Source organism: Varroa jacobsoni, unplaced genomic scaffold (genome assembly GCF_002532875.2).
Source record: "Varroa jacobsoni isolate VJ856 unplaced genomic scaffold, vjacob_1.0 scaffold_461, whole genome shotgun sequence".
Classification (NCBI taxonomy): Eukaryota; Metazoa; Arthropoda; class Arachnida; order Mesostigmata; family Varroidae; genus Varroa; species Varroa jacobsoni.
The window spans coordinates 76,965-101,459 of NW_019213363.1; the positions used below are offsets into that span (position 1 = coordinate 76,965).

General features: G+C 38.3%; 2 protein-coding genes across 6 annotated transcripts; one reads left to right on the forward strand and one right to left on the reverse strand.

The window, feature by feature from the left end:
• Positions 1–396: 396 nt before the first annotated feature.
• On the reverse strand, positions 397–12,225 carry LOC111260619 (uncharacterized). Of its 2 annotated transcripts, none has more exons than XM_086968408.1 (3): positions 11,919–12,225; positions 7,144–7,756; positions 397–881 (listed from the first exon to the last, which is right to left on the reverse strand). In XM_086968408.1, the coding sequence occupies exons 2-3, from the start codon at positions 7,750–7,752 to the stop codon at positions 696–698; spliced, it is 795 nt and encodes a 264-aa protein (XP_086824534.1). In that variant the 5' UTR covers positions 7,753–7,756; positions 11,919–12,225; the 3' UTR covers positions 397–695. The 2 variants fall into 2 exon arrangements, with proteins under 2 accessions (XP_086824534.1, XP_022689253.1); XM_022833518.2 differs by lacking the exon at positions 397–881 and adding an exon at positions 6,404–7,020 and having other exon boundaries at positions 11,919–12,224.
• Positions 12,226–12,994: 769 nt separating this feature from the next.
• Positions 12,995–20,342, forward strand: U2af38 (U2 small nuclear riboprotein auxiliary factor 38). 4 transcript variants are annotated; one of them, XM_022833521.2, is made up of 6 exons: positions 12,995–13,142; positions 14,712–15,015; positions 15,417–15,550; positions 18,244–18,291; positions 19,246–19,358; positions 19,700–20,342. In XM_022833521.2, the coding sequence occupies exons 1-6, from the start codon at positions 13,099–13,101 to the stop codon at positions 19,798–19,800; spliced, it is 744 nt and encodes a 247-aa protein (XP_022689256.1). In that variant the 5' UTR covers positions 12,995–13,098; the 3' UTR covers positions 19,801–20,342. The 4 variants fall into 4 exon arrangements, with proteins under 4 accessions (XP_022689256.1, XP_022689257.1, XP_086824535.1 ...); XM_022833522.2 differs by lacking the exon at positions 18,244–18,291; XM_086968409.1 differs by lacking the exons at positions 18,244–18,291; positions 19,246–19,358; positions 19,700–20,342 and adding exons at positions 15,809–15,910; positions 16,203–16,432.
• The last annotated feature ends 4,153 nt before the right edge of the window (positions 20,343–24,495 follow it).

The following is a 24,495-nucleotide window of genomic DNA, read 5'->3' on the forward strand; positions in this document are numbered from 1 at the left end:
TTACCTATTAAGATTAGGTATACGTGGTGGCTTGAGTTCGATACCGTACATAGACACACGCTATTTCGCGGTGTAAAAGCTGGCCCCCAGGTTAGCGGTAGTACCGGATATGAAACTCGAAACATTCATTAGATCGCGTTGTGTTGTAACTGCACACAACTATGACCGGCCTGTTTTCAACAGGCGCTACTTAGCCTCTTTAGGCGCCGCTGTAGCGGTGGCCATTGCGTGTAACGTGACGCTCGTAACTGCGCTTGTTGCAGCTTTTCCAGTAGAGCAACACTATTCGACTCATAGATGATGCTACTTGAAATAATAAACAGAACCAAAGAATTAAATATATGAAAGAATAAACATACCAAAATTTAACAGGTTCTTTAGATTCAGTACAGGATGTTTTGCATAGGAAGAAGAGAGTGCGCTAGGGCGTTTTATTACTGGTTACCTTTTGTCGGCCTGTACGAGGCTGAATTAGGCACCGTGAGCTTCACGATATCCGCGAACTTAGATGTCCTTTCACAACTCATTATAAATATTTAATAACTTCTTTAAATGATCTTTTATTGTCAGACAGTATTGAACAGTTCCTTGTTTCGATTCACACGTCTTAATCGCTAGCCTGCGATGAGACTAAAAGGCTATAATAATAAAAATAATAACTACAGATACGCTTCTCAGTTCATTAACCTATTTGTTCATGTCGCATATATATTTTTTTTCTTTATTTCTAGCGGCGTAAATGGCGGAAATCGATAAGCCGTAAACTTTTGTAGTTGAAGTTTTTTTCCAAAATACAGTTTCTGCTTTTTGGATGCGTACGCACAGCAACATAAGCCAACCTGGTGCAAAAAGACACCTATGCAAGATTGCTTCTGTGTTATCTGGAATAAAAAAATAAGAAAATCAAAGTTTTACCTCTGAATGATTTTGCCTCGATGGAAATATTGTACGTTAGGTGGGTCATTTATTTTACTGTTCATGTTGTTGCAGGATTCAAACAGCTTGCAACGCGGTACTTACATTGCAAGCTCTTTGAATCCGCTTGCAGCGTAATGTAGTGCGAATAATTCGAACTACACTAGTACAGGCGCGCGTAAAGATATACTCAGCTTTTTACTGTTGAAGGCAGTGATTATCTGCGCGGAACCGGCCTAGATTCGTGTCTCGTAATTGTTAATACTTAAGAATATAATTTTTTCCTGCACTTAATCAAGTGTATAGCTACTGAAATTATTTACGTTAGTTTACCCGCGTTAATGGACTGAATAAATGTGGATGTTTTTTTAAGCTGATCGTTCAGGTAGGAAGGCAGTTCATTATTTTCAAAAAGATATGAAAAATATATCTTGCTCTACCTTTAAAAATAGCGGCCGTTTAATGACACATTCTACATAACGTAAGTCTGAGTTGTTGATTTAACAGGAAATCCAAAAGATTTTGTCCGTTAGATTGAATTAAATTATTAGCGACGTTAAAGCCTAATCTAAGTTTTTACCTTTGTGACCAAATCCGCAATTATGTTTGATGTCATCGTAATCCCTTGAACTAAAGCGAGTATTCCAACTGAGGTACATCAATATTACGCAGACAATTTTTGTTTTTTCGGCATTCGAAATCTGCGAAAACGATCTCACCCTTCACTTTCTGACATTCGGCTTCAAAAGTTGTGTGAATTCGCGACTATGGCTTAAAACACAGCTGTCACGGCACCCATATCGACATCGTACGAAAATCGCGTTAGTCCCTTTAACCCTCGCTCCGGAATTCCAGGAAGAATCGGACGCGCCCTACGTCTTGTTTATGCCACAGTAACTTAACCTATTCTAGTCGGATTTCGAGTTGCTTCAGGGAGCAACAGGCAACTGAGCAATATATCATCAGTGGTGGTCAGCACCTAACGGTTCTGGTGGAACGAACCGATGCCTACAGCCGGAAAGCACTGATAGCTTGCGAATGGATTCTTGATACGATAGTCACTGAACAGTGAATGATTCAATGCTGCGGGCGGACATTAACGGGTCTCGTTGGACGGTGGGCGGAAAGAGTGCCGGGCGAAAAAATACTTGAGAACCACTGGCACGCATGAACAACACCCGCATCGTCAGGGAAGGGTCGTCACGGCGGGACTGGAATACCTACGACGCCAATGTGGTAAAAAGAAAAGGATTAGATGGAAATTGTATGGAAAAATGCGTGATATTGTCTCAACTTCAAAACCGTTTTGTTCAATATTCAAACGAACGGAATATAATCACCTTTCCAGAATAATTCAATCTAAGGAAATTAGACGTCAAATATTAATTTTATTTATATAGATGTATATCGACTGTACGTGCTATACGGTTATCCTTAGAAAGCTCTATTCATAGCGAGTTCATAGCTGTTTTAATGAAGTTTATACTGTGTCCCTCATCCCTAACGACATGTACTAAGAGATTTTCAAAAAAAATCCTTAATACAGCCGAAAGGCCTCTAGTCACAACATCTTTAGTTATATGTATTGCACAAATGTTACGTTCTACGCTTTGTGGAGACTGTTAAATTATTAATCCAAAACTCCAGCCGCATTTCTGAACTTGTATGTTTTGGACATCTAAGGGAGTTTGGACTTTTTCTTACAAATTTCATAGTTACAGTAAATTTGTCTTAATACAGCAGATATAAAGTGCAGTGATAAATCAGCGGTACCTACAAGGCGAAACTGACGCTACTCTGAATAACGGCAACAGCAGCGTCAATCGTTTCAAATAACCTCTGTAATTATCACTGTTACATAATTTCTAGGATCTAAACACACGACGTAACCGTCGAAATCTTTCGTTGTAAATGCCTGTTGGAATTAAAAAGGGCAACCGAACCGCTCATTGATAATGAAAACATTAAAAGGGCGTTTCTATTTTTGAAAATGCTTTGCGACACTCTAGCTTGAGTAGTATTATTTGCTCCAACGCGTACTAGTGATTCACTCTAGAATTTGAAATTGAAAGTGGCAAGTAAAATCACTGTGATCTGCTCCCTCTATTAATTGAGTGGCAATTCTAGGCACTTGGCTTCTTTTTCGAAGAATCGACGAGTCTCATTAATCAGGGTCCTTTCAGAAAAGGTTTGTAAACAAGCGATGCTTGTCCGAAGAGATAAAATTGCGAACCGGTTACGTTCTGCTCTCATCATATCTACCTTACGTATTTGATAGGCTTTGGCAGTGCGTTATTGTAAGCTTATAGTAACCGGTCGTATTGCCTGTGGCTCGATAATATATGTTGGCTCTTTGTTATCATGCCGACTTCACTATGCAATCTTTGTTAAAAGATTGTGCAATAAAAATCGAAGAGAACCACTCAGCCACGACAAAAAATATACGAAATATTTTGTGCTTGTTGATGTACGTGGCCCTCCATGGATTCTCTAATACCTCTACGTATTAGATTAGAAAATTACTACTTGTATGTTTATATTCAGGAAAATCTCGAGGTTTTCTGTAGTCATAGGGCGCGGCTATCGACGAGTTTCATCATGGCTCTATTTTAATAGATGATCCAGAAATTGCAACTTTTTTTATTACGCACGATGTTATACTTAATTATAATAGTAATTAGACTTTATTTTCATAAAGACACGTTGCTTGCTTTCAGTTCATTTTTAATGGTTTCTGTTATTAAGCCTTACGCTGTCTTGAGGGGCAGTGGCTTGCCCTTAAATATGCTCTGGTTTTAGGTTTTGTTTATTTTATTTGTGCTGCCATATAACTATATAAGCACAGGCCGTGTGTAGGTAAGAATTGTTGTTGATCACATGCGTTAAGTGTACTAAGACGCTCCTAGAAATATTATTTTACCGGCTACACCTTCATAGTTGCCCTATAATAAACTGCAAGTTCTTTCTAAACCAGCCTGTACATCTTTGGGTGAATTTCCATACTGATTACAATAAGGAACTAACCGCTGCACTAGTTACCCCGAAAATGACTCCAGGTCACTCCACATGACAAATAGCATTATCAAATAAGTTAACAAAGGGAATAAAAACAAGCCCGACATAATGTTCGCTATCTGTGATAAGTAATAAAGTAGTTTTCGCTTATTGTCGTACTTCCTCGATGAAAGTGAATACAGTTATTCACAAGTAGCCAGCTTAGACTTACGCCTTTGGGCAACCAGGGAAATGGCCATATGTACTCATCATTCTTCTTTTTACAGGAGTTACAGTTAGTATGTGACACTGAACGAAGGTGTGGTCGCAAGACTTCTGCCGCGTGGTTGACGTGCGCCAGCGTTAAAAGATGTTATCGGCCGAAAATGGATGCTCTCGAGCGTGAACAGGAGGAACCCAAGGCAGCACGACTGGTTTCGCTATTTATACTACGGCTTGCTGTCCGTAGATTGGTTTGCACCTATTTAGCAACAACAGGCGCGCCGTTGCTGCTGCTGGCTACTTGCTTAGATGATTCATTTATTACCACAGCCTCTACTCAATTACCGAAGATGTTGCTTATTCGTCAGTCACGCTGCCCATGGGCTGATACTGATAGATGCCGACTCACGCACACACGACCATCTATCCACCTAGTACTCCAACAACATTCACCCAATCACGTGATGAAGGATTAACGCCACTAGGAAGACTGCGTGTATTCGACATTAATTGGACTCGTCGACAGAGACATTAATTCTGATATGCTGACATCGTGTCACCGGCTCTTGGAGTTTATAAGAGTGAAAGTGACGTTGGCTTAAATTTCCAGGGATCATCAGTAGAAAATAAGTCCCCATGGAAAACAAACGCACAAGCAAGCAATGCATCAACAAGACTGCTTGGCGAAGCTAGCTACTTCTAACAATGTTACTACCGCAAAAATTATGCAAAACAGGATGTTTTTCGACGATGACTTATGCGAACGATCTATATAGGTTAGGGATCGTCAAAAAGCGAAGAAACGACGACGGAATATATCAAAGAACAGATCACTCTTATCCACAATGAGTCTATGCAACACTGGAGATTAACACTGGTGAATTTGCTTAACGTTGAAAGCGCCAATTATGTAGATGCCGTCGATTGTTATGTTGGCTACATTTTCAGTTACAAGAGAAGAGGGATTAGCTTACCCAAGTTTATTATGTGATTACGTTAGATGGCTGTCCAAAATGCTGGAACTATGGAAATAATATGAGATATATGAGAGAGAAAGGCTGAATAAATTAAATAAGCTACAAGACGGGACAACGATTTGCTCTCCGAAAGAATAATGAAAAATATATACATATAGCCAGGGCAGTTTTCGCGAAACTCAGACATCAGTATTTTTGGAATATTGCCACATAACTCAATCCGAGAGAATATCTTATAACAAAGGTTAAATAATTTATAAAACAATTACAACGATTTATATATGCTTCTGCCTTTACTGTGCGCGAACGCTTAGAACGTCTGAACTTTAATCAATAAACAATAGTCTTGTGCGGTTGTATTTCAAATTTTCAGTTGCAAGCGACGTATATACCTCGTTTTAGAGGAATGCCTACAGCAAAAATTTCAGTTCAAGCAACACAAGTTATCCTTTGAGACGCTCGCTGATGACACAAGATGTCGCTATCTAGTTTAAGACCGAAGCATATATCCAGGCAAATAAAAAAAAAATGACTTCTGCAAAGAAGAAGATGATACTAGGACGGTTTGCTTTAATATTTTCATTTAAACCATCACCTACTCTAACCTGCTACAGTAAATCACAAAGGCATAGCTGTCCGCAAGTCAATCACTTTATGAACCCACTTCGTATTTTTTATAACACATCCTTTTTTTTTTCGTTATTTTAATTTGCTTTATATTTGAGACTTTTTATGACGTACCTATTTGAAAAAGTTAGTTAGTGATTCGTCGATAAGTAGCATTACTTTTATAGCAACATCTATTTTTAGATGTACAGAACGAAAGGGTTATTTCCTTGCGTGCCTCTGTGGCAATTTCGGCTAATAATTATATTATTGAACACCATACACGCATCTTAAATAGGTATAGATAACATAATAAATATAGATAACATAGTTATATAACCTAAATAGATAACATAATATCATCGAAAAGTTACTAAACTGTCCATAGTTTAAAGCGATAAAGCTGAGTACAATTTTTGGACGTCAAAAGTTTGATACACAAAATCTAATGTTGCTCATAGTGGTAATCATTAATTTCTACTGCTTTTTTTTAACTTAAAGTAATGAAGACTATATGAAATTCTTCTATTGCAAAATAATATATAGAACCCTGTCGAATATTGAGAACTGAGTAGATACTGTTAGTACTGCTAATAAATTTAATTAAATAAATAAGTTAATTAAAATGCCATTGCACCTCATACGAGCATGTACGAACGGAACAAGCTCAAGATAAAAAAAAAACTATCTAAGCGTAAAAATATTCGACAAACTCGTTTATTTTTCTTTCATTTAATCTGCAAACGATCCTCCACATCGACCGGCCATAAATCTACGTCAGTATTTTTTGTACAAAGTACTTTGTAAACACAATGCAGCATACAATTGCATTTAATCCACAAAACCGGATCCATAAGATATTTTTTAGAAATGTGCTAGCGTTAGTTAACCAACTCAAATTTATAGCCTCATTGATAGCTTCGTCTAATTGTCTTTTGTATATGACACACTGTGTTTAAAATAGAGGAATCACATAGGTCTGAATTCGCTCCAATTTCGCGTTTGTTTATATGTAGGTTTCTGTACAAATGTATACAATATTTACTTAGCTGTTACTGCCAACAAGCAAGTGATCATCTATCTACATATGCTTCCAATATTGTCCCTGTCAATCTTTTCGGTAACGTGATCATATTGACAGTCGTGCCTTATCTGATTCTTAAATTGTTATCCTTTGTACCTACAGCATTCTTTCTCTCAAAAATAGCTGGCGATGGTCTGCGATCACGTACTTTAACGATTTTCAAATGTTTCCACAAATTACACAACGACGAGACTATTCGTCGGATGCTATCTTCTTTGGCACCTGAAGGGCATGTGAAATATACCTTGTAAGGTCAAGAAGATTCTCTCCGGTATTTGCTAGCAAACGTCCTCTGTCTGTGATTTTCAGCTTATTTTGCACCTTTAGCCGCTTGATAAGCCTTACCTGAAAATTGAGTCTATCCAGATTTTTGAGGATTGACTGCTCAACCCTTGCGACGCCTTCCACTAAGTGGTTGTCTCTAGCAACGTCGACTAATGCATTATCAACAAAGTGATTTCGAATTTCCAATGCCACACGGTATTGCGAATTTGACGCGACACGAAATTTTAATTTGGCTTCAAGGCTGCCATCAAGGTAGGCAACAAGAAATGCCGACACCAAATTCATTGTGAGTTCCAACGGTCCCCACAAACTGAGTGTCGCCGTGTTTAGCAGCTTGATGATGAAATCCATGCACGGATCGAGGGTGACGTCAATTAGGGCCACGCTGATCTCCTTGTCCTGGTAGCAAATCATCACGTATTCGTTAAAATCTCGGTAAAGCACGAGCACAATGCAGCCGCCGACCTGCAACTCCGTAGCTTCCTCAGCAAATTGGTAAGCTTCGTGCAACACCATTCTAGTATAATGCAGAGCATTGTCGAGATCAGTACAGCCCATCGACGTAAACGTGGCATACTTTCGGCCTTGCGTAATGGCTTGAGCGAAGCATTCGGAGTCCATGGAGTCACTCTTCGCGACATTCTCCGCACCAATCGCGTCCTTGGTCATGGTGCTGTGATTGTTAAGAACAAGAACACAAAAAATACAGCAGCGTGAAATAGCAGAATTTGATTTTTCAGACATACTGTAAACTTAAGAAGTCTTCCAAGTTACCTATGACCGGGTTGAGCATAAATCGGTGCAGCTGTATCCAGCTTAATTTACTTTTACTTAATAATTACAGGTGGCCGTCTGCATTAGTTTTTGCGGCATGGTTGGGAAAGATCAGGACTTGTTGATTTGCTTCTGGGAAAATGCAGAGGTAACATGTTTGTTTACCACGCTTAGACACACATAGTGGCCTTAATTTAAAACTGCGCGTAGAGACACTTGGTTTAGGAGCCAGCTGTCTGAATCAAAACTTAATGAACACAGTACTCGAAAAGTTCGAGAAATCGCTGCTTGTAATTCCGCCAATGATACATAAATACCGCATAGCTCGTGTAAATAAAAAAAAAGTTCTTATAGCTCGGCGACTAATTTGGCAAAAAAAAAATCAGCATACACCATGTGCGCGTGTATATAGAATGAATTTGACTAAACTAATTTTGTTGGAAAGTAGATGCTTACAGCTTTCTAATAGGACCATCGAAACAAGCTTTATAAATCGTTGAAATCAGCACTATATGGACGCACATTTTCAGCGAAATTGATACACGGAATAAGCCAAATATTAAAAAAACGTAGTTTTTTTTATGTAAGTAAAATACTCTGTTATCCGACTTATATTTTATACTTTCGCCTAATCTAGTACGGAAAATCTGTACAGGTATTGTAAAAAAAAGCTGCGACTTTGCACTTTTCTATGGTTAGTGCGATGGTAACCTTAACTGAAAATGACAATTAAAAAGTGGAGGAAGTCGAAAAAGATTTACTACTATGCTCTACTTTATCGGAGGCCGTCTTGGTTCCTGTCTGAATCTATAACCATGCTCTTTATATCACCAATTTTAGTGGGGAAACCTTATGCTAAACCATATAAAGTTATTGCTCATTTTTAATATTATTCAAAGATGCGTTAGCATATTGTACTATTGTTGTTTTTGATATGAAAAAAATTGTATTGCTTACACAGGTAGTGCAATATGTATTGGGAGTGTATACATAAGACAGACACTTTATAAAACTCCAGAACCATGCTTTTACACTATGACCCAACTCGCAGTTTATGGCGTCCCAGAAATATGAATTCTTTCATTAATTTGAAAAAAAAACACTCGCAGTGGTCAGTAGATGTCACGCGGTAAACTGCAATACTTAGCATTGTACTTTACAAAAATTGTAGTCACATTTTGTAAAACCTGAATGTTGTAAATGCAGCAAACTTCAAACAAAATAGGCCTTCCTCCTTCACTAAAGCTTCTGGTGGTATTGAGCCTAGTGATTGATAGAAAGCTAAAACAACGATCTAGGTGCCTCATGCAACTTTTTCCTTTTTCTCAATCATTTTTGATTTTATCCTTTTCTGATAATGTCATTCTTTAGGTCAACGTGCAAATAATTATAGGAAAGCTCAGAGTCTTAGTTTTAGAAAATTTTATCTTTTTAGAATAAGGTTTTTGTGGCATTTTGCGACAAACCGGCTGGAAGTGATGAACAAACCTTACGACAATGCGCCCATCTTTGTTTGAAAAAAAAGTTGCTTTCTCTTACTTGTTTGTAAGTTTTATTAATAATTCTGATGAAATTTGCATACTAAACTTCCGTTTAAAAAGTATACATATATTCTTCTTTCGTGAATAAGTAACAGGTCAAGGCCATTAACTTGTAAAAGTATAGAAGGTGATTGGGACACCTACGCATATACTTACGCTGTCCTAAACGATCCTGCACACTTTTTGAAGTATAAAAAGAATCGAGCATACATATAATATGTATACATAATACGTATACATATATGTATGCATTTTCTAAGCCCATGAGGTTAAATATCGGCGGAGTATATGCCCCGTATGTAATAACTAATATCTATAAGATCAAGAAAACTACTCAAAAAAGTGAGAACCAGTTACTGTTATTATACTATTTCATAGTGTGTATCAATAAAATACTTTTCTTATCGATCAATAATCATTATTCTATCGCATGATCTTAATCTGCCTTCACAATTTTTATTTTCTTGTTTTCTGTTTTACGTTGATATTTGTTTCTGCTCTGTATCTCTGATAAAACACCGTCTGATAATTTTAAATAAGTCGAAGAAACACTATTAACACCAATTTTGTAGCCATGCAAAAAGTCTGTTCATTTTAAAACTTACAAATTAAAATTTAAAACACTCAGTGTCAAAGAACACCTTAAACTGTATCTAGAAAATTAAAAATGTGCTTTACATTCCGTAATACGATTAAAAATCAAGCCTTTGTGCATTAATTTCAGTGTCTCATGCAATAGCACCTGACCTAATCCCTTCCACCAAAACGTTCTCGCATTACACTACCTATAGCTAAAATGTTCACTTACTTTTTGAATTTAAACTTATTCCTTCTAAATCTTTGATTTTTTTTTTGAATGCGACATATATAAATGAATTATTCACTATTGTCGACTTCTGTCTACTAATTTAAGGACAACACTCTCTTATCGTAGTGTATTTTCACAATTAATATCACGGTGATTCAGTAACACAGCACATTCTGCTAATGCCCAAGCCTAATAGAGACAACATACCTAAAATGCTCGAATGAAAAGCAGTATAATGATTCTGCTCGTAACGCTAAACATGAAATTCGGCGAAATTTTTTAATATCATAGGTGTTTGGTTTCTTTAGATTTTCATATACGATGAATACCGTTGCATCTAATATGGCTATTAAAAGCTTACGAGTCATTTTATCTATCTATTTTATCTATTGCTATTGGCAAACCGATGTTTTAGTAATATCAGCGCTTTAAAGTAAGCTCTATCGCGATTATAGATTTCTTTAGCTATCTAAAACAAAAACATATTTAAATGTCTTAAATATGTTGTTGAAAATAACCTTGTAAATTCTATATTTTTAAATGAATAACATGTTGTTCACATTTTTTCTGCGTACAAGTATTTTGTTTGGCACGTAAATACTATGATAAAGACGTCAAAGACGTGAAAATGTTATGATAGATATTATGTTCCAACACAGACCTGAAATATCATTTCTCAGAAAACGATTAAAAGTTTCCGAAAATGTTAATGTTTCTACATCGTTTGCTCACGCCGTTTAGTTTTTTGAGTCACCCTAATATTTAAACGGCTTTTCAAACGAGTCAGTTTTACCTAGAATAGTCGTAACTGGGTTAGTGTGACGTGTTACGTGGTAATGACACTGCAATGACTTGATCACACGGGGACAACGGAGGTAGCTGGGACAAGAGAAGGGGACATATGTTACGCAGTCACAGAATAACTAAAATACGATAGTGAAATACCTGAATTATGATAACTGAATAATTAATGCTCGCCAACGGAATTACTGAAGCAAAACTGTTGACTCGCAAACACAAAATAACTCGATAATATGGCAAAGTAACAGAATGTCTTAAACAATGCAGTGAATTAACTGAAACAAATAGAGAAAACCGTAAAAAGACAACAGTGAGTAACTCTACAGCTTTTTCGCGGAGATTACAATAGGGCCATAGAACACCATTAAAAAATTCTCGGATTCTAAAACTTAGATTCAGACTAAGCAGGTTTTAACCCGTTTTTAGGTTTTACTCAAGGAGTAGCTGCACAGAATTGGGTAGAGCCGGGTGTGTTTATTCAGTGCGGAAATAAGGATAAACCCTGGCTCTAAGTAATCGTGAGCAGATGTTGTGCATATGCGGTACTGTTTAATACCACACAGCTCAAGCGACAGTAGCCATTTGGTTCCGATATTTGGAATAAATTCTCTAATCAGAACAATTTCAAAATACGTGGAACATGAGAAGCGTGTTCAATAAATTAAGTATGCTATTTTCTGAATTTTAGAGTTTGATTTGTTGTTAAGTAAGTCTTGTACAAGATATTAAACAAACAAGTAGTATCCTAGCAACGCCTTTCACTTCTTTGAACAGTTAACATCATGATTTTCTGATATCATAGACTTCCGCAAATGTAAGAAAGATACGAACGCAAGCTACTATATTTTTACGTTCCGTTCAAACCATTGTGTAACTAAGGTACAAGATTGACGTCAAAAGTAACATCATACCATAGCCGCTGAGGGTTAATCGTTTAGCACCGCTTGAAAGCAGCGACTCAGCTTATACGAACGCATTTTAAGGTGCACACTCGGTCCTGGCCCTTAAACATTTACCCATCTCTGCCAAACACAGACAACAGTAACAGCACGTGACCAACTATACCGCTAAGTTTTATTTTCGAATACTGCACAACTAATCAGATAAATATAATCACCAACTGTTCGATTGTCATTATCCTATTAATAGCAGTACATCCCTTAACAATCCCAGTTAGAGTCGTTTTGGCGCCTATTCGAATTTTGCTTTGGGATAAATGAATGGATGGACTTAATAGCAGAAGAAAATTTCACCCACAATAATAACAACAACGGAAATTTTCAGCGCTGCTTGTGATTTATGTGGTTTTATGCGCCCTCATACGTTTTGCTGCCTCACTATGATTTAAACCTGCGTGAGGACTTAGGGCGGAGAAAGGTAGTTTACGTTAGTTTTATTTGTTCTATTTCGGTTTTTATACAGCGTTTTCATCTTCCTGCTTTTTGATTCGTTTAACTATCGAGTACTTTGCACCTTGCATCTCACAAGTTGAAAAGGGAAATTGGTTCCTATTTGTCGAACTAACACCGACAATAGAAGAGAAATCAATTTCGAAATGTGTTTTCTTGTTTCCCAGTGTATATACAGGATGAAATATATTTGCCATACTTCTTAATACATATCTGAGATTTTATAAAGTTTTTTTTTTCGACATTGCAAAATAAAACATCAAGCTTTTTGTTACGTATCCCCCTAACCATATGCCGACCGAAGTATCACGGAGACAGCGGAGCTCGTAGAAAAATGTTTTTCGTGTTTTAGGTCTTGCAATTAAACTGTTAGATATTGCTTCAGACGGCCGGTGTCCGGGACGGAACGAAGTGCATCAACATCCTCATAAAAATACAGACTTTCTCTGAGCCTAGCAGGCAAACACATCGACCACTGGGCTATGACAAAAACAATAGGTACTCTAACGATAGCAGGGTTTTGTAATTCAAAATTTCCCGCGCGTCGGCCGATCGTGCGATCGCAGCGACCTCTGTACTTGCCTCAGCAGCACAACACTTAGCGGCGTTGAGAGATTGTATGTTTTAGCAACAGTTGTGTGTGGTAAATTTCAAGTCTGTAGGAAACCTAAAGTACGCGAAGATGGCTGAGTATCTGGCCTCAATTTTCGGCACGGAGAAGGACAAGTAAGCAAAGCATCGTTTAAGTTATCGTCGACTTTTAAAGCGTCATAGCCGCCACAGTAGTCGTACACGACAGTAGCTCATTTTTAGATAATGTGCCTTCGTGTTTGAAACTCGTCGCGGTGTTTATTCGGCATTATCAGTACTAATATTTCTATTCCCGAGTTATTGACCTATGAAAGTATTATAGATTTCACATGCAACTAACAGACCAACTAGGGAAAGAAATACAACTACGCTGTAATAAGCGTTGCGAAAATAAGCTAGCATAATGAAGCCCGTTTCTGGCATTAGCTGCCAGAACGCTACACTGTAGATACGCTCTGCCTGTATAAAACTCAGTTGCTTCAGCATGAACGCGATGTGGAGAAAAAAAAGTTATTACTGACCATATATTAGACATATATATATATATATATATATTTGTCGCAGTTAAATATTTAGGCTTTGAAACAAACTAGCTAGTCCAAGCTTATTATTATCGAGATTACAGTGGACACAGTCCCTGTTAACCGTCCGTCTTTACTTAAATTTATGATGTTTGCTGTGCTGCTCATTATTTTCACTTTAAACTGTGCATTTTAATGAGATTTACCGGTTAATGCGTCGCATCGATCCGTTTCATTAAACAATCATAAACACTAAAATAAACTGCTATTTAAATGCTAAACTACTGAAAGGATGGCATCAAATTTTGCCACTCCTGTGCATTTTTCCAACACAGAAAACGTATCTCCCTCATTTTTATCGTAAGCATGTGAACACCTGCGTAAGGTATACTTAGTAGCTTCTGCCATGTGTACGTTGTTTGCGAATATGCGATACGTACACATTATTCAATGTGCACTGTAATGATGAGAACTTGCAGCAAGAAGTTCCTGTCTGACACTTCCTACTACTTGTGTATTTATGATAATGCTATTCGGTTATATAAAAGGTTTTAAAACGAGGCTGTTACTGCTAGGACAAGCTATCTGCGCAAGCAAGCAAATTAGTTAAAAAGTTCTACCTGAAGCACTATGCAATTGTAGCTCTTTAATTTTTGAGACGAACTTCGGTCCGAATAGCTTTAACAAAAGCGATTGATGTTCGCCCCTAACAGATCTGCTCACTTGATAGCCCTCCTCTCTAGTCAACGCAGTTTGTGTTGTGCGAATCTATCCCCTGCTTATCCATTGCTCATGACTACTACGTTGGAATTTATTGCTAAAGTTTGCTCTGATGGTACAATGTCGTAATTCTTGAAAACATCATTGGCATGGGAAACACCTTAACATGATTTGATGTTCGAAACAGCAAAATAGCTGTGATCGACGCCACTTATTCTCGGTGCTCCAGGCAGATCTATACGTCTAAGCGCCGTTGTAGCACAGTTTATACCGTTATAGCCATAATGACCACATACTGAAAAACAATGATATATAACCTACTCAGGCGAAGATAAAAGCGTTTATTACTCAGTGGATTAAACAATTTTATTCTTGCATGTTGCAAATCCGTTATAATATGCGTTATTACCTGTAACCTTCTATTCGTGGTGACTTTGACCTAATTCTTTTTGTTCGATTGCAGAGTAAATTGTTCCTTCTACTTTAAGATCGGAGCGTGTCGTCATGGGGATCGCTGCTCACGAATCCACAACAAGCCGACATTTTCGCAGACTATTCTTTTGCAGAATCTCTATCATAATCCGCAAAACACCGCGCAAACGGCTGACGGCTCACATACGAATATGACAGAGGAGGAAATGCAGGAACACTTCGACAACTTTTTTGAGGATGTCTTCGTTGAACTGGAAGACAAATACGGCGAGATCGAAGAGATGAACGTCTGCGATAACCTTGGAGATCATTTGGTCGGCAATGTCTATGTGAAGGTAAGCAGCTACTGAATGATTTTATTAAAACTATATCACCTCTGAAGGGATGTTTTTTTATATTAATGTTTAGTTTAGTCTAAAGCATATGCATACAAGTGTACGAAGATTCGCATTTACCACTATTCGAACTTTCACTAAAATATTGTTTTTGGTAAACTAATTGATGATTGATAATGGAGAGCCAAGTGAATTAAGACGAAATCTCAGTGCCTATTTGATGAAGCTCTACTATAGGAGTGAGACTCAATACATATGCTAAAGAGAATTTGTCTCAGTATCATGCCATAATGCAGCAGCAAATCTGTGAATAAAAACAAATAATTTGCTAAATATTCCACAGTGCACATAGTGTTCCAGTGTTATCTATCGACTAATAAGATTTATTTTGCTTTTTGCAGTTTCGGCGTGAAGATGACGCTGAGAAGGCAGTACGAGAACTAAACAACCGCTGGTTCGCCGGGAGACCTGTTGTAGCTGAATTGTCGCCTGTAACGGACTTCCGTGAGGCCTGTTGCCGTCAGTACGAGATGGGGTAAGTGTCGACAAAAGGCAAGTGTTGAGGCTCTGGCTACGTAATTGTTGCGGGCCTGGTACTCAACTTCTCTGGCAAGGAGTCATCACATTGAGACTAGTGAATTTTCCCTCCATACCCTCACTTGTCGAGAATGTTTTAAAGGCACCCGTTAACATAATTTACAATAAATAAGGTTAGTAATAACAACAATAATTTGATCTTTCTATTTTCCTTTCATTCTGAATTACTCGACGCCAATTGTTACTTCACTGCTAGTAGTCTAAAGGATGCGTCTCCATGTGATGACGGTGCCCTTCCAAAAGCGACCTACATCGGCTCTCTATTTTTCCGAAAAAAGTAAAATGTCTTCCAAATAAAGTAAGCACGTTTGTAAACGACGTTGTTAAGATCGTTTTTGGTTTATATATTAATGGTGTGTAGGTTCCTGAATGTCAAACGTTCTGAACTTGATCGCACCTACCAATGTTCAATATGTGTAGTAGAATACCTCTAAACAAAGATATTGGTGTCGTCTGCTTGCTTCTGCGAAAGCGGCGACTATTCCATTTATTCATTATATCATATCAAATTTTTGTTGTTGTTGCTCTATCAACGAACCACTTCTTGTAATTTTGAAGCCGAGGTTAAACAGCTGAGTTGATCATTTCAGCTCTCGACAGCTGAGCGATCTCTCCATCCGTCGGAGCGCCAGCGTGCGTCCGTTGACGCGAGGCTGTCGCGCTGGGCGCGTCCTCTCCAGACCTCAAACACACTCACTCAACTCGAGACGTTTCGTTTTAAGCAGGGCCCATATTTCTCGACTTATGTCTTTTCCAGCAACTAACGTTAACTGCAGCAAGAATAGCAGCAGATCCAGTATTACGACCACTTCCAGAAAAATATATATGAGTAATTGCCTCCGTTTAGCCGCATTCTCGCCTTTAACAATAGAAGACACACTCTAACCACCTCCACCCTTCCCCGATAGATGGAGATTGTATTAATTTTCAGCAAAAAGCCAACACGTATGACGAAACGACGAGCGAAACCAGGATCTGGTCTGTGTTTCTGGCTCGTGTCGCACAGAATGAGTAGCCTCTATAATTTACCATGCCATGTTACCTTAAGTTATTTTCGTATTCTTGTTATTCTTATTGCTAACGAAGCCGTTTGTGTTAAAGCAGCGAAGTACTCGCGCCACACGAGCTCTCAGTTCAGAAAACTGATAGCTGGCAGTCTTTAGTTGATAAAGTAGTTTTGTAGACCACCGAAATTACTTGCTGTCGAAAATCAAAATCAGAAACATTCCTAATTATAATTAGAACATTGCTCCCCTTTCCCCCACTTCTTGTTTTTAGCAACGACAGAAACAGGTTTGAGCGCATCTTTGTAGTCCTCTCGTGTTTGCAGGGAGTTTGACAACCTTTTCAGGGTTTCGTTCCTTTCAGGCTATAATGGAGTGGGCGATAGTAAGCGTCCGTCCGATTTGTGTTTACAGATCGCGAGGCATTCAGGTTTTTTTTCTGTTCCCACAGGGTTTTTGTCTATCTCTATTTCAGCAGAAAAGCGGGAAACGAGAAATACGTTCTTTTAGGTACAGACGAACATACCAAATTGACCTGAAGGACGGCGATATATATGTTCACGATGTAATAGGTTGAATCGTTACAGTTTACAGATAGCGACGACAGCAGCATGCATTTGGAGGCAATATGTTTCGGTAGGCGGGCTAAGGGATCAGTTTCACTAACAACATTAGCGTGTTGTTTAAACTGGATACAAAGGGCGCGTTCAGCATGATACACAGGGGGTAACTGTATGCCAGTGTCGACCCAGCGGATTACAACTGGGATACGTCTGAGATGTAGAAAAAACTGTCTTCTAGATGCAAATGTGGAGAAAGTATGTGTCTGTGCGTCTGAATGTGTCTGTGTGTGTGTGTGTGTGTATCCAGCGAACAACATAAAAATGGACCGATAAACGGAAGAGATGCAGTAAATGTAAGCTTGCATGTTGGGGGGGGGGGGGGGGGGAGTGAAGTAAATCACCTTGTGACCGTAACATGGTTGGTGGGATGGTGTCAGTAGTCACTTGTCATCGATTACGCTTTATAGAACTTAACGCAGGGCAAACACGGTGTGCGAGCCGAAGCACCTCGTCGTCATCAACTTGTCTCATTAGTATGGTATAATTTTGTTCTAGTATAATATAGCTGAGTAGAGCACTTTATCGATAAAAATCCGTTTGTATCAAACTAGATAGCTTTGTGATGATAACTCTGATGTGCCTATCACGTGGCTACATTTGCCTGCACATTTGCGACCATGTATGTGTCGATATTATAAGTATCCATAAACATTTGCTTGATACGGCATGTATCCGCCCATAAGTGGACCCTGCAAGATATTTTCTTTTAACAGAGTCTTTTGAGTTAACAGTTTACAGTTACAGAGTTACAGTATTATTGTTGGCATGTCATTGATCGCCTCTGTCGCTCTGTCTATCTATCTTTTACTTTCTCCATTTTTGCCGCCTGCCAAAAAGATTTTCATTCAAACGAAGGACAGTTCTGGGTATCAGGGGGGAGGGTTGGGGGGTGTTGTTTAAAGAGTTTCAGTCTAAGTCGCCTAGTCCCTTTCAGCTAGATGCAACTCCGAGGAAGGCCGACCGAGGCATCTCTAATAAGTTCAGCCTATCTCTGTTGGTTTAAGCTTGAAAGCAAATGGCGTGCGGAAACGAGGGGCCGGCGTGATGTCCGAGTAAGTTAGGAGAAATCTCAGCTAAAGAAAAAACAAAAAGCAAAACAAACCCAAATTTCAGCAATGATGAAACAAAGACCCTGGCATCAAGCTCCAAGAAAGAAATTATTCAACTTTTTTCTGTATCTTTTGCTTTGCCATCGTTAGATATTAGCCGTCAAGCACGGACTGATACACCTGTAGCAAAAGTATACTTAGATTTTGTATCTGAAAATGTTTGTTCCTCTTTTTTCTTCGTTTGTTCTAGAGTGTGAATGTGTCAAGTGATGTGTCACGATGTCACGACAATTTCGACGTACGTTTTTGGTTGGGTCTTGGTAATGATGTTATGATAACGTGGCTACAATAATTGTAGAGACAAATTAATTCGCTAGTATAAGCGGTCATTCAAGAAATTCTCCACGTTTTGTTGACGCAAAAGCAAATGCATACAGAGTGATATTAATCTAAAACATGTTTTACATGAGTAACAAAAATAAAACCACAAAAGTAATCATATCGCTTATTAACGTATAAAATTAATAGCGTGGGGCACCGTAACCGCAGTTCTCTTCGTTTCTAAAGAGACGAAGTCTGCAGGCATTGTACAGTAATATTCACCTTCAGGCGAACATAAACGAAGATTTAGCTTACAAAATTCTAGATTTCTTTCATTTTATTTAGTGGTTTCTCCATTTTACGACAGTGATGATAATGATTATCTCATTACAATTAGCAAAATCAATTCAGTTAAATTCTAGCATATGTCAGATAGGCAATGATGCCTGTCCCAATGTAGCCCTGGCAGTCTGTTTACCGAGTGGGCCATCGCTTTTCATTGTTGCTGTTCTTACTCATAACTTGTATATATTCCACATTTCCTGTATGTGTGCGCGTGCGTCTGGGCAAATTAGTGAATGCATTTTATTTCTGACAAAAATGATGGTGATGACTAAATATGCTCACCCGTTCTAGGGAGTGCACTCGTTCGGGATTCTGCAACTTCATGCACCTGCGACCGATTTCGAGGGAGCTGCGCAAAGAGCTTTACGGCCGAAAACGTGGAGGAGGCGGCGTCGGAGGCGGACGTAAGTAGTTCTGGGTATCAGAAGCTATAGTGACAAATTCCTAAGCGCCAGCAGAATTTACCTCATTAGAAAATAACTGGATGATTATAGAGGGCAGTCTCATGTGGGCTATTGCTTTTAAAACAAGCCAAAAACTGAAGCCACATCCTTTGGCCACGGGCTTTGCATAAATTGCAATTTATATTTAAGGTTACTCTAATTCAGCTATCTGTCTGACATTAAATAATCTTCCTGCTTTGGTCGCCTCGAGCAGCGTGTTGTTAGCAATAAGAATAAACGTAAGGATGAATACGATTCAAAAGAGCTATTTTCAACTGTTACTTGTTATCTTACTATTACAGGGTACTTCACCCAGGACCGTAGCCGATCCAGGTCACCACGTCGGCGTTCACCGCGCAGGAGGTCACGCGAAAGGGGAGGAGGAGATCGTAGGCGGTATTAGGAGGGATATAGACGAGGACGACGACGGCGGCGACGTCAGCGACAACCACCGGACAAACGCGTCAGCGACATCTGCAGCAACAGGCGAAACGGGACCGACAGGATATCAGGGGCGGCCGCGGGCGCGCGCGTGCGCGCGGGGGGGCGGTGTAGACGACATCTACTCGAAAGCATTGGCGGTGGCAGTGACACGAAAAAAGTCACTTCCGTATTATGTCCAGGGAAAAAATAAGTGAAGCGGAAAGAAAATCTAGGAGAAAGCGAAGTAAAACTATGGGCTTCGGGAATAAACAAAGGACGATGTTATTGAAGCAAAAAATGTATGACTGCTAGGTGATGAGATGATAAAACCGGCACAGCAGTATGTACAATTGTATTTTGAATTCATCTAAGTTCAGCGGCATTTTGTGTGAAGAATACATATTCAAAACATATTGTAATAGAATTACGATGGTTTCGATACGGAGCTGACAGACGAACTATGATGGAAAACATATAACATTAATAATAAAACAAAAGATCGTATATAATGTAATCGCTGAATCAGATATTTTTTTTTATGCTGTTTTCCTTGTGACTTTTATTTAGTGTGTATCTCTTTTAACGTTTAGCGCTTATTGTATTGATAATGACTTTGAAAGGGCGACATTACTTACGTTAATTTAGAAGTGATCGTTGTTTTGCGTATAATGGCGATGAATATTGGCGACCAACAAGATGTCAAACGACCTTCAACGTTCAAAGAATTAGAGATGACTGATGCATACGTTAATGAAGCTAGATTAAACCTTTGTTAACGATTTTAAACGCTTGAATATTTACGCATTTGTAAAAAATAAATCAGGCAACTTCGTTCAATAATTAAAATAAAATTCTAATACATGTTGGCCTTTGGAGACCTTCCTATATGAGCATTTTGTCCTATGATCATTCAAAGACAACACAAGTATGAATCTTCCAGGCCATCATAGGGCTCTATTATATTATAATTGCAGATTAAAATTGCACGGTTGAAGCTTGATAAAGCTTTTATCTTTGTGATTGTAGGTTTTATTAGCTTACCTAAAATTAGCTAAGCACATTTTGGAAAATGAGCACTTAGCTGGTCAAGTTTATTTTTTTAAGTTTAATTTTGACACTAATGTAAATTGCACCTTTACACATTTGATTGCTTATTATTACTCAATTCAGTGAGTTTAGTAAATTAAAGGAATAAGTTTCTTTTTAATAAAAGCTGGTAAGGCTGGCGTTAATGATGATTAACTTAAATACGGTTTCCTCCGCTAAATTTTTCTCGCTATCGTGATAAAGATAATAACCTGCAGAATTCGTTTAACAGTGTCAAACAAGTGACTCAATGTGGGACTAACCATATAGGGTAACATTCAGCTCCTCCTTTTTGCTTGACCCGCTACCACCGTCACTTCATACGAGGTAAACCTGGGTATTTTATATTATCGTCGTCACGTTGGCATGTACGTTAATAACATTATCGGTTGCCGATCCGTTTGACCTCATTAACTTTCTTCTAGATGTCTTTCTTCGATTTCTGTATGCATTATAGTTTCGTAGCATTGTGTCCTCGTTTTTACAAGCCATCCTAGGATCGAAGGTTAATCGATGAGCTACTGAACGCCATTGTCCTTTGGCTATATTTTCTTCGAATGGTGTACAGGTTTACTCTCTCCGAGTGCCGCTTTAAAATTTTCTGGAGTCTCTTCGAATGTTGTTTGGCTGTGTTTAGCGTATGTTCCCTTTACAGCTTGGTTCACGGGAAATTTGGGATTAGCTACTAAAGTCGAAGTTTGTCTCCTCAGCAAAAACAATATATGTGATAGGCAATTGTATCACATATTTGCTAAACAAACGTGATCCTTTATTGCATTTTGCTAAATTATTTACGCTGCATTCAGTACTTGACGCTATCCACTAATTATCGATGTACAGTATACGGACTACTGGCAACTATAATTGACTTATCGTTCACTGACGCCTGCTAAGTTTGTGTCGCGTCAACCTCACTCATGGACCATAGGGCTCTCGTGTTCTAGAGACATCCAGACGAGAAAATGTGAATTTCTGAATTCTGCCAAAATTGACAATTTTCTTTTTTCATATAGCCAGATTTCTTTTTTCCTACTGCATAGATATCAGGATAGCAGTATGCTTTATTTTTGATAATTACCTATTGCCTAAGTGTCATCATTAGTTGTTGGAATTAGCTGGCAGAACACGGTTTCGACGGCAAAAGATGTCTGGAGAGACACTTCGCGTTGTTATATCAGCAATATATCTTTTATATTGGGATGCTAAGAATCGCAATTTTAATATGTTCCGTATATTAATATTCTCACTGCTGCAGTGGATAATTGCAACTCGACCTACGCGTACATCGAGCTCCAGTATGTGATTTTCTTTTTTTTTGTTTTTTTTTATTTCAACGATTCTAAATTTCAGAGCTAATTTTTTCTAATGTTTGCCACATCATGACATACGATCATATTAGACTCGAATTGAACCTTCGCTCATTTTGTGACAATACGTCGAAAAAATGATTCCTATATTATACGCCGGCTTCATCGCAATTGGTAGATCTACCCAGCCATTGAACTTAGGCTACCTATTTCATACTATTGGACCAAATACTTTTTTCGCTATATCTTTTACTACAACATTCAAAATAGGCCACACATCGCATATCAGTACGAAGGAATAATAAAAATATTTACAAGGGAAGGTCAAGGGTAAATTATAAAGTTCTCGAAGTTCAGTTGTCTGCAAAGTTCATTGACGATCTGAAGCTGTTTTGTGCGCCAGTGGGCCACGTTCGTTTTCTAAATTCAAATACCGGTTACCTACGTGAAATAATTATTCGACCGCAGAGTTACTCGTTCGATCTAGATAGAGGTTCCGTTTCGTCAAATATTTAATATTTTGACTAATGTTAGGTTAGAGCTTGTTAAAGTTGAATATCGTATGTTACGGTAATTAATTAAAGACAATAGACTATAAAAAAAAATGGCTTATGCATACCATCCTGCGAGCAATGAAATCACTATGAGGCTCATGGGGCGTCAAATTGGCGAAAGTAATAAAGCAGAACGCAAGCTGTTTTATACTCGTTTTTGAGTGGCACAAACACAAACCGTGCAGCACATAAACGATGGATTATAATAACATTCATTTAATATGGTGTTAATGGTTTATACTTCCGACTCGGCTGTCACTGAGAAACAAGGCTAAGAAATAAACCGTGAACAAATAATTTCAGCGTTTTATAAGCAGTCATGTAAGCGTTTTCACCTTAAACAGGGTTTTTTTTTGTTTAAAAAGCGATCATCAGTACCGCTCTGTTGCAAACAGGTCTTGGCATATTTTTGGCATTTGATGACACTATCACATTGCAACAACGGTAACGGAGTCTGGTGGGGACAGAATTTGCAATAGTCCGTCTCACAGACAAACTTTATCAATCGATTTAAACCAATATGCTATTCGCTAATAAATAGTACTCTTTTTCATTTATTCGCATATGCTTAAAGATTTCATATTGAATCCTTCGGAATTCAGCATACACAGAACCACTCAGGGGAGGTATTCATTTAGAGGTGGTTGATAAAAAAAAAGAGCAGTTAATGTTAAGCTATTTTTATTAGCTGACGCAAGCACATGGCTGAGTAACGGTCGTTCTCGTGTTTGTGTATGTCTCTATTTGGGAGCGAAGATAGTAACAACTCATAGTCGCCGTAGCAGCGTTTTTTGGTTACCGCGACTTAATCTTACCAGAGAGTGGGGTTAGCAGCTTCAACAGGAAAGGCTAAAGAAACAATACTTTTGCTCAGCAACTTAAAACAGAATAGATTGCAATATTCATACAAAGGTGACAAAAAAAGACGACGCGAATTCTGCCTGCGTCCTCTGAACATGGCTGGATTCGCGTCTGGGATGAAACTCTGACCGATATAGTTGACTCGTATATTTTTGAATACAACGAGCATCACAAGAATTTGTCGCCATGCGAACGGAAGGGTTCAAGTGCAGAAGCTGTAAGATTAGTATAGATTTTCGCAACTGACCTTTGAGTCACTAGACTACTTGCGTCTCTTATACGTGACTAGCAAAACTACTGCAAATTATGAGAAGCGCGACTTTCAAGGACCTTTTTGCTGCAGAGATTTTTTCCAGTTGTTCATAGTGAAAATGTCGCGGCAAATACGCCTGAATAAAGAAATTGCAAAACTTCCATCCAAACGTTTGAACGGAAGACATAATCGGCTATTAAGCTTGACAGTCTTATACCACATAACGGTTAATGCACTGAAAACTTTAAATAAACATTGAAAAAATTATGCACTTGAAAAAGAGGCTTTGATTACAATTGAGCCATCTCTTGTTCACCATTTAACAGCATCCGATATCAAATTTATTTATTTTATTAGGTTATTTCCTTCACTTAGGTACATTACCAGGTATGTTGCGATTTTCAGAAAATATATTTATAGTCCAAATGCTATAATTTCAAAGCTTCAATTAATCATTTTATAAGAATTCTTTTAGGACGGCACATAAACCTCTAAAGATGTAAGGGTCATCATGGTATCTCGTTATTATAATTGCAACAACTTTGTATGTATGCGCCGTTAACTCTTTACGCTTGTTAACTTTACTGTAAAGATTCTAGCCACACGCAACACTC

What these genes read in the sequence shown, in the direction of transcription:
- U2af38 (XM_022833521.2), top strand. Translation starts at nt 13,099, where the DNA reads ATGGCTGAGTATCTGGCCTCAATTTTCGGCACGGAGAAGGACAA. An exon ending in TCGGCAATGTCTATGTGAAG is followed by an intron (nt 15,016 to 15,416) that starts GTAAGCAGCTAC and finishes TGCTTTTTGCAG; the next exon opens with TTTCGGCGTGAAGATGACGC. An exon ending in GGGGCCGGCGTGATGTCCGA is followed by an intron (nt 18,292 to 19,245) that starts GTAAGTTAGGAG and finishes CACCCGTTCTAG; the next exon opens with GGAGTGCACTCGTTCGGGAT.
- LOC111260619 (XM_086968408.1), bottom strand. Translation starts at nt 7,752, where the DNA reads ATGACCAAGGACGCGATTGGTGCGGAGAATGTCGCGAAGAGTGACTCC. An exon ending in TGGATAGACTCAATTTTCAG is followed by an intron (nt 882 to 7,143) that starts GTAAGGCTTATC and finishes TTTTTATTCCAG; the next exon opens with ATAACACAGAAGCAATCTTG.